At 38.1% G+C, this 10,591-nt stretch overlaps 1 protein-coding gene across 1 annotated transcript; it reads left to right on the top strand.

The window, feature by feature from the left end:
• The first annotated feature begins 672 nt into the window (after window positions 1-672).
• LOC145957702 (uncharacterized) lies at window positions 673-1,856 on the top strand. Its single transcript, XM_083074118.1, has 3 exons — window positions 673-722; window positions 842-1,103; window positions 1,272-1,856. The coding sequence occupies exons 1-3, from the start codon at window positions 673-675 to the stop codon at window positions 1,854-1,856; spliced, it is 897 nt and encodes a 298-aa protein (XP_082930244.1).
• Window positions 1,857-10,591: the final 8,735 nt, after the last annotated feature.

The following is a 10,591-nucleotide window of genomic DNA, read 5'->3' as shown; positions in this document are numbered from 1 at the left end:
ATCTCAACAAACTTCATCCATTCATTCATCTCGAATAATTTTAAGATACAAAAATTTAAAGCCAATTTAAGTCAACACACCATTATTTTAGCTGGGTGTAATTAATTTGTTGTTGATTGGTAATTAATTTGATCTAGTCTATGACTCTACATAGCGATGTAGGATATATCTTACCTTACAACTTGACCCTGTTGTAGCCCTACATCAAAACGTTGGAGGAGCTGCAATGACTCAAATAGACTATTATCTGTTAGATAATCTTAAATTTTAGAGATGTCCGAGTTAGTTATTCTGAATTATTTGTTTAGTCTGTTTTATCTTTTGAGTTATTTGTTAAGATAGTTTTTGATAAGATCTGTTTTGATAAGATATTTTGTTATCGTTTTGTTAATTCGGTACATTGTACAATGGCTATTTAAAGGACATCTCTTATTCAATAAAGTACAGTGAGTTGCTACGATCACATAACATTAGTGTTACTCGTCTCTCTTATTTTCTACAAATTGGTATCAGAGCTTTATGCTCTGAGTGCCGAGTGTGAGAGGAAAACAGTGTGTGCCTGTGTGTGTTTTTTGAAAAAAAAAGAAAGAGAGAGTAATGGCGAAAGTTGTTAATGGAATGACAGTACCACAACTGTCAAAGAAAACTAATTATGATAATTGGTGTCTATAGATGAAGACCCTGTTGGGTTCCCAAAGTCTATGGGACATAGTGGAGAAGGGGTTCCAAGAACCCGAGGAGGACGAAGACCAATCTGTGGCTTAGATTGCCACATTGGAAAAGACACGAGTGAAGGACAAATCGGCTTTGTACCTTTTGTACAATGCCGTGGATGAATCAGGTTTCGAGAAGATTGCACTGCGTCTTCAAGGGAAGCATGGAAGATCTTGGAGGTTGCGCACAGAGGTAACCACCGTGTCAGACAGATCCGACTTCAAACTCTCCGAGGAGAGTTTGAGTGTTTGAAGATGGAGGATAAGGAACAAGTATCCGAGTACATAACATGGGTGGAGAAGTTGGCTAACCAACTCGGAAGGAATGGGGAGCCAATGCCAGCAAGTAGAATTGTGGAGAAAATCTTGAGATCATTAACAGATGATTTCGTGAGTATTTCATGCGTAATTGAGGAGTCAAAGGACTTGTCAGTTCTCTCAGTGGAAGAGCTCGCTGGGTCACTCGAAGCCCACGAACAAAGGAGGAGGAAGATGAAGAATACTCTTGATCAAGCATTACATGCACAACTTGATTTGAATGGAACTCGGAACACTCAGGGCCGAAGATCAAAAGGCCAGGGACGAGGTAATCATGGAGGTGATCAAGGACGAGGTGATCGTAGAGGACGAGATGATCATGGAGGACGAGATGATCATGGAGGACGCGGTGATCGTGAAGGTGGACAAGGACGAGGTGATCGTAGCCAAGGAAGTCAGCCAAGGTCGGAGGTGGAATGTTATAAGTGTGGCAAACACGGCCACTACGCAAAGGAATGCAGATCGGCAAATTGCTACAACTGTGGCAATTACGGTCACATAGCAAAGTATTGCCGAGCTAAAAGCCAAAGTGAAAAGAAAGAGAAGAATCTTCTCACAAAAGAAGAGGACGAGAAAGCAGGAATTTTGATGATGACGCAGAGCTCGAAGACCAAGCTACGTCCGAGTTGTGCCTCCGAGGTTGAGCTAAACTTGAGTTGCGTGGAGAAATCAGCAGTTGAGCTTCCAAGCTCAGATGAGAAGTCAGAGGCCGAGCTTGATTCAGGTTGCTTAAACAACTCGATCTGGTATTTGGACACTGGAGCGAGCAATCATATGTGTGGAGAAGAGAGTTTCTTCAACGAACTCATCAAGTTGAAGGCTTGATTCGTGTCATTTGGGGATGATTTCAAGGTGGCGGTAAAAGGGCGTGGAACCATCAGGCATATGCAGAAGGATGGACGAGTTGGATAAATAAGGAATGTCTACTACGTTCTCGAGCTTAAGAGTAACATCTTAAGCATGGGGAAGATGATGGAGAAAGGAAACTCGATTCTGATGAAGGATCGAGTGCTTTATTTGAAGGACAAACATGATCGTTTAGTAGCCCGAGTAGAGATGAAAAAGAATCGGATGTATAAACTGGAGCTGAACATCCTTCAAAATAAGTGCTTGAAGCTGGACGTGAAGGATGAAGTCATGATGTGGCATTTTCATTTTGGGCATTTAAACTTTGGAGGCTTGGCCGAGCTATCAAGGAAGGAGTTGGTGCTCGGACTACGTGGTGTTGAGTTTGACAAGAAGTTTTGTGAAGCGTGGGTACTCGGAAAGCATTCAAGAACAAGTTTTTTGAGCTCGTCCGAGTACAAAGCAAAGGAGCAACTTGGCCTGATACACACTAACTTGTGTGGACCAATCTCTCCTGCATCCTTCAGTGGTAAGAAATATTTCATCTCTTTCATAGATGATTTCTCTCGAAAGACTTGGGTATATTTCTTACAAGAAAAATCAAAGGCATTTGAAGCTTTTAAAAAGTTTAAAGTCATGGTGGAGAAAGAGACTAACAAGCAAATTAAAGCTTTGAGGTCGGACAGAGGTGGAGAATTCACATCGGCAGAGTTTATGGAATACTGTGAAGAGCAAGGTATAAAACGTTTTCTCACAGCTCCATATTCACCACAACAAAATGGAGTAGCTGAAAGAAAGAATCAGACTATTCTTGATATGATCCGAGCTATGCTTAAAGGGAATAATATGCCTGAGAAGTTTTGGGCAGAGGCAGTGCAGTGTGCTATATATATACAGAACAGGTGCCCACATTCAAAATTGGATGATGTGACACCTCAAGAAGCATGGAGTGGACAAAAACCGAGTATACATCACTTCAAGATCTTCGGAAGCCTTGCTTACGGTCATGTTCCAGCTCAGCTCAGAATGAAGCTTGATGATAGGAGCAAGAAGTATATTTTGATCGGGTATGATGAAAAGGAAAAAGCCTACAAATTGTACAACCCTGTTACAGGAAAAATTCTGGAAAGTCGAGATGTCCAGGTAGATGAGGAAAGCGAGTGGAGCTGGAGTAACTCTGAAGAGACTTCGGGGAGCTCGAACTCTGAGAGGGAGAGCTCGGAGATAATAGGGAGAAGCTCGGATAGGACCAATGAGCATTCCGAGGAAGATGATGAACCTGAGCAGCTTAGAACTCGGAGCTTGCAAGACATCTACAACTCCCACTGACGAGTTACATGTAGTATGTCTATTGACAGGAACAGAAGATATAAAATTTGAAGAGGCCGTACTTGATGAGAGATGGAAGAAAGAAATGGATGAGGAGATCGGATCAATTGAGAAGAGTGAGATGGGAAGCAAAGCTGAGCTAGTTGAGGAGTTCAAAGAAGTGATGAAAAGGAAGTTTGAGATGACCGATTTGGGCATCATGAAGTATTTTCTGGGTTTAGAGGTGGACCAAAGAACAACAGGTATTTTTGTGTCCCAAAAGAGGCCTCAGCCACCGCGGCGCTGGGGGTGCTGGACGTCGCGTGGCTCGCGGGGCCATTGTGCGCGGAGGAGTATGCGCTCTGGTGGAAGAGACATCGAAATGAAAGAAGAAGGAGAAATTTAAGCTTATGGGGGAGTTTTGTTAGATAATCTTAAATTTTATAGATGTCCGAGTTAGCTATTCTGAGTTATTTGTTTAGTCTATTTTATCTTTTGAGTTATTTGTTAAGATAGTTTTTGATAAGATCTGTTTTGATAAAATATTTTGTTATCGTTTTGTTAATTCGGTACATTGTACAATGACTATTTAAAGGCCATCTCTTATTCAATAAAGTACAGTGAGTTGCTACGATCACATAACATTAGTGTTACTCGTCTCTCTTATTTTCTACATTATTATCGTTCATAACTCTCATCCCCAAGGCTGATATGAAGGGAGTCCCATTATTCGTGTTAACAAGGCAAACATGAACATAATCCGATGAGGCATTAGCTTGAAGAATTTCCTTGCTTGTCACACTGGACGCACTTTCAAACTCCATGGGGTCCCACAAGTTGGGTCCAAGAAACAAATCAAATCTGGGAAGGGTGTTTTTTCCATCGTGGTTTCCATACATGAATCTTGCCCTTATGAGACGCTTATTGTTGCTACTTACTCGTGGAAGATATAAGGTGTAGCAGTTTCTTGTGCCTTCAGGGAAGCTTCGAACATTCCAAAACACTCTCTCTAGGGACTTCACCTTGTACTTGGATGATATGCTCATGTTTATACCTGTCAAAATAGGTTCAACAGACTTGAAACAAACTTCAGTGAAAAATGTATATATCGAGATTTTTTTATTAATATATAAGGCTGTTTTTTTTTTCAACATATAAAGCTTTTTACTTTATAAAAATTAACGGTGGACATATTTTTAATGGTAAAAACCTAAAGTTAAATCTTTATTTGGTCTTGTTTTTAGTCAACCCTAATACCTCTGTCTGTAGCATTGGTATCTGAATTGTAGTGAATGCCAGTAGATTCATCTTGGTAGGTTGCTTCATCCACGAGTCCGTAGTCAATGCTAATGAAGCCTGAAAATTTATATGGTCAGCGAAGAAAACTATATATATATATATATATATATATATATATATATATATATACAAAGTATATATGTATAGTAAGATGATATATCAAAAGAATTAAAGGGAGAGTACTAGCTATAGATGAAATTGAGGACCAAAACATCTTGGGCATGAATAAGAGATGCAAGAGTCAAGCACAATTGAGAGATTGCTAACAAAAAATGTTTAGCCATTTCTCTAATTAAGAAATGTATAACACAAAGGGTTTACACAATAAAGGGTTAAACCCTTTGTTGTAAGGCTTTTAAGGATTTTGTCTAATTAGACTAGGGATATTATTATACGATCATGGGCTTTTTGTCCTCAGTAAATAAAAAAAAATTAAAAATACACGAAATAAATTATAAAAAAAACAAATTACCGAAATAGGTGATTTTGGACAAGTCAGCACACACGTGGCACTGAAAACGCCTGGGGGTGGGCGTTTTTTAGAAAACGCCTCCCCCCAGACGCCATGTAAGCTGATGTGGCACGGTCAAAAGAAAACGTTGGGGGGGAGGCGTGTTGTACACGTGGCAGAAGATTGTTGATGGCGCCCCACCCCCAGGCGCCAAGTGTGCTGATGTGGCACACACTGAAAGCGCCTCCCCCCAGGCGTTTTTCCATGTGTGGGTGAGAAAACGCCCTCCTCCTGGGCGCCTTGTACACACATCAGTACAGATTTACAAAAATGCCTGAGGGCTAGGCGCTATCAAATTAGTTAAATGTATTGGGTTGCACAAGATTCATTTGTTCGGTTTGTGGTCCAACGTATTTTTTATTTGGTGGTCCAGGTGCTTCAAGTAAGTAAGGGTTTTTAAATATTTGTAAATTTAAATTTTAAATTTTATATGTTCTATGTATGTATCATTGTTAGGTTTGTATAGTAGAGTGGTATAAAAATTAAAAGATAATTGTTTTTTTTAGTTTGAAGTTGAAAACGAGAATGAAACACCTGGAACGGGCCGTTCTGAGAAAGCACGTATTCAGAACGGGCCGTTCCTGTTTTTAAAGAAAGGTTGGTAAGATTTGGTTTGGAACGGCCCGTTCTCTTTTTAGAATAGGGCGTTCTGAATGAAAAATTTACATGTGATTAGTTCCCTGAGAACGGGCCGTTCTGAATTCAGAACGGGCCGTTCTGAAATCAGAATGGGCCGTTGTGAATTCAAAACGGCCCATTCTAAAATCAGAACGGGACGTTCTGAAGTCAAAACGGGCCGTTCTGAAATTCAGAACGGCTCGTTCTGGGTTAACAGAACAAACACATTTGTTACAATGAGAACGGCCCGTTCTGAAATTAGAACGGGCCGTTCCAGTGGCCCAATTAAAATTTTTTTTAATGAAAAAACTATTTAATTTTATTTTTATAATTGAATATATGTATTTATTGCAATGTTAAAAGTTGTGATATTATACTGAATATTTGAAATTTAAAAATTTGAGACACAATATGAATGAAATATTTAATTTGATTTGTATTTGATTAGGAATGTCTCGTAGAGGTATTGATTACGTACCTGATAGTGATGAAGAAGTAGACATTGTTCCATCAAATGAAGTATGGACAGATGAACAATTTTTGGCGTCAATGAGAAGTGCAATGGTAGCAAGACAGGCTGAAGAGGCTCGAGAACAGGAGCCATTGTCTCCGTTGTCACCCCCTACACCAAAACTTGGGGATGATGGCGAAGAGACATCGAGTACACGTGACATTGGCCGTGTTATTCCTGGACCAGCTGGTTTGGTCCAAGCTACAATGAGGAACAGGGAAGCTGAAAATCCGTTGCCAACACAAGAGTTTTTGGCTGATCTTAATGGACCTGCGATGTTGGTGTTCAACTCTAACCCGTGGCGCTATGCTATGCATTATGTGAAATCTAGAGGTTTGTTTAGCATATTAAGTTTGATGTTTGTAAATTTAATGATGCAAATAATGTTAACTATAATTTGTATTTTTTTTAACAATAGGTCTACCTGAAGTGACTCCATTGATTAATATCGACCACAATTTACAAAGAGTCCCAACAGTTGTTGCTTTTGTGGAGTCTATGACCCCAACTGGACAAGGAAATTATACTATTAATTTAAAGGTATGGTTAGTGAATTTGTTATACATTAAAAGAAAATGTTTTGTAATTAATTGTAAATATTTATTTCAGGACCCAACTGCGGCGATTGGTGCAAGCTTACATTACAAAGTTAAGCAACACCAACAATATGGGGAAGACATTGTTGTGGGGTGTGTGTTAATTCTGAAACAGGTAAAATTTGTTGTATAAAATGAAATTATATGTTATTTATGTGTTGAATTGAATTTGTTTGTTTTTTGTTTAGGTTGTCGTGTTTGCCCCCAGGCGTTTCCGTGATCCTTACTTCCTCGATATAACTAAAAATAATATAAAACGGGTGAGTAGTATTAGTTAAATAAAATTTATTTTGTAAGTAATATTGTTTAACAAATGTATGTTAAAATTTTTTCAGGTTATTCCGAAGGATATCTGATTTGATGAGAAAAAGTATTTGAAATTTAGTTTTAGGTTTATTGTTAATTCGAATGGTTGTAATGTAAATTTTATTGTGGATTGTAATATTTAAATTTGGATAATATTGTTATTAAATATTCGTGAAAAAAAAATTATTATTTATTAAATATTTATTGTGCACTTTAGTTATATGTATTTTGTTGTTGTTGTTTTATAATTTTGTAATGAAAAAAAAAATTGTTAAATTATGCACTTCATATTATTTTATTATTTTAGTTAGGGTCCATCTGCCTATAAATATAAGTGTGTGTGTGTGTGTGTGTTTTATGTTCAGACACTTTCTCTTCAACTTAAGATAGAAATATTGTAGTAGTGAGTTCGAAGAATGGGTTCAGCAACAGTGTTTGCTCTTGTGTTTCAAAATGTTCAGATATTTCAAACTCAGTACGGTCTTGATTATGCCATACAAATGCCATCTAGTGGGAGAGTTATCAAACTTAACGAAGACATGACACTTGTTGATTTGTTGAATGAGGTACATAGGAGGTTGATCAAAGGGGATAGCAAACGCATAAGTCAAGTTCATTATCGTTGTCCAGTTAGATATGAAGATGGAGGAAAGCAATATACTCCATATCCTTTAACTTGTGATGAAGATGTGGCATTCATGTTTCACAAATTTGCAGAAGACCCGAATGAATTACTACTGAATTTGTTTGTTACTTTAGAAGATCTTGAGCCTCCACAATTACAGATGTGGAACATGGTCAATTCATTTGAAAGACAACTAAACTTCATGTAGGTTACCGTATAAGTGTGGAGTCAATGTTTTCTTGTTTGTATCGTTGTTTATTTTGTAAACAGTCAGTGTTTACTTTGTTAACTTCATGTTATTGTTGTCGTTGTTGTTAAACAATAATTAAGTGTTTGTTGAAGTTTAAAAGTATTGTCTTAATTTGAATGTAGTAGTAAAGTGTTGAAGTATTAATAATATTTACGTTTGCGATTAACAAATGTGATAATATATTGGTTACAATGAAAAATAAAATTTGAAAATGTAAAGTATAAAGTAGGTTAAACGAATTTCCCTGATTGCAATGACAGAATCGACGGTGTAGATCATCTCAAATTTAAATCGATCAGTGTTCATTGGTCAGATTTGTTGTCTCCTAGTAACAGGGAAAACGAACGGCCCTGATCGCACCGACAGAATCAACGATGTAGAACATGTATTTTTAAAATCTATCACTGTTCATGGGTCAGATGTGTTGTCTCGTAGTAGCAGGGGAAACGGACGGCCCTGATCGCACTGACAGAATCAACGGTGTAGATCATCTCGAAATTAAATCCGTCATTGTTCATGGGTCAGATGTGTTGTCTCCTAGTAGCAGGGGAAACGAACGGCCCTGATCGCACCGACAGAATCAACGGTCTAGATCATGTATTTCTTAAATTTTTAACTGTTCATGGGTCAGATGTGTTGTCTCCTAGTAGCAGGGGAAACGGACGGCCCTGATTGCACCGACAGATTAAACGGTGTAGATCATATCGATTTTAAATTCGTCACTGTTCATGGGTCAGATGTGTTGTCTCCTAGTAGCATGGGAAACGAACGGCCCTGATCGCACCGACAGAATGAATGGTGTAGATCATGTATTTTTTAAATCTGTCACTGTTCATGGGTCAGATGTGTTGTCTCCTAGTAGCAGGGGAAACGGACGGCCCTGATCGCACCGACAGATTAAACGGTGTAGATCATCTTGATTTTAAATTCGTCACTGTTCATGGGTCAGATGTGTTGTCTCCTAGTAGCAGGGGAAACGAACGGCCCTAATCGCACCGACAGAATCAACGGTGTAGATCATCTCGAATTTAAATCTGTCACTGTTCATGGGTCAGATGTGTTGTCTCGTAGTAGCAGGGGAAACGAACGGCCCTGATCGCATCGACAGAATCAACGATGTAGATCATATCGAATTTAAATCCGTCACTGTTCATAGGTCAGATGTGTTGTCTCCTAGTAGCATAGAAATGAACGACCCTAATCGCACCGACAGAATCAACGGTGTAGATCATCTCGAATTTAAATACGTCACTGTTCACCGGTCAGATGTGTTGTCTCCTTGTAGCAGGGGAAACGAACGGCCCTGATCGCACCCACATAATCAACGGTGTAGATCATGTATTTTGTAGACAAATGCACTGTTCATGGGCCTATAAATATACGAATGCCATTGAAAATATTTCACCATCCAACTTTTTTGGCTTTAGTTTGTTTTGTTATCTGATTTGTTGCATAGCTGCTGTGTTTGTTATTTAGTATCTGTTAAATTTCGTTTAAATCATGTCTTTCATTTGTGTAGTGTATTACAATGGTACAATTAACCAAACTGCTGAGGGTTGTTCATTTGTGGGTAGTCATAAAACAATACGTATTAGTCGTGGTATTGATGTTGAATATTTAAAGAATAAAATTCATGGAAAGTTACATCTTAATGCTAATCAAATTATCTCCAACATACAATGTAGATATTTACGTTGTCTTGATCCTGTATCATATGAAAGTGTTGATGTATGTGATGATGAAGATCTTGAGTGTATGTTTGATAGCTTTGAGAGACAATATAAAATGAATATGATTGAATTGTATGTTCATGTAGATGTGGTTGTGTCATCTTCAATTCATGTTAATGAAACTCAGGCAACCACTAGTCATCATGAATTTGAACAAACAACATCTTATCCGGTAACTAACATCCCTAATTTACAACCCAGAAATGTTCCAATCTCACCACCAATAAATCATCCTGACTCAAATATTGATTTTGAGACAAACTTGAGTGACGATGATATCAATCTGGGACAAGGTGATGAAGCCGACGATTTGAATTCATCTGATACAGAGGATGAAGAAGATGTCAATGAAAACAACAATGTCAGCGTGCAATCACCATATGAAGTTGAACCTCCCCAGCCAACTGAATCAGGTTTATTTCAAGTTCTATTAGTTTGATAAATAATATGGATATTGAGTTAACATTTTTTTCCCATGTAGGACCTTCAAATAATCCATTTTGGACAGAAACTCCACATTACAGTTATATTGACTGGAATCATCCAGATCAAGAGAGTTGGTATCGTGGTTTAGATGTCCCTAATTCTTGGAGAGTTGGCGACGAACTATATATCGGCCTTCATTTTCACACAAAAAATGATGTACAGATGGCTGTTAAACATTATTCTATGAATGTACATCAAACTTTTGTTGTTGTTGAGTCTGGCCAAAGGGTTTTTTCTGTCAAATGCCCTAATAGTAATGAAGGTTGTCCTTGGAAACTAAGGGCAATTATGTCTAGTAAATTGAACAACAAATGGGTCATCAAGAAATGGGGCGGGACACACACATGTATTAACCCCATGCTATCTCAAGATCACAACAAATTGGACTCTGAGTTCATATGTTGTTGTATATTAGGTTAGTGCATATTTAACTATGGAGTTAAAACTTATCATATGACTTTTTCTAACATGGTT

Source organism: Cajanus cajan, chromosome 5 (assembly GCF_000230855.2).
Source record: "Cajanus cajan strain Asha chromosome 5, NIPB_CcT2T_4, whole genome shotgun sequence".
Taxonomy (NCBI): domain Eukaryota; kingdom Viridiplantae; phylum Streptophyta; class Magnoliopsida; order Fabales; family Fabaceae; genus Cajanus; species Cajanus cajan.
This window is presented reverse-complemented; position numbering and strand designations above follow the sequence as displayed.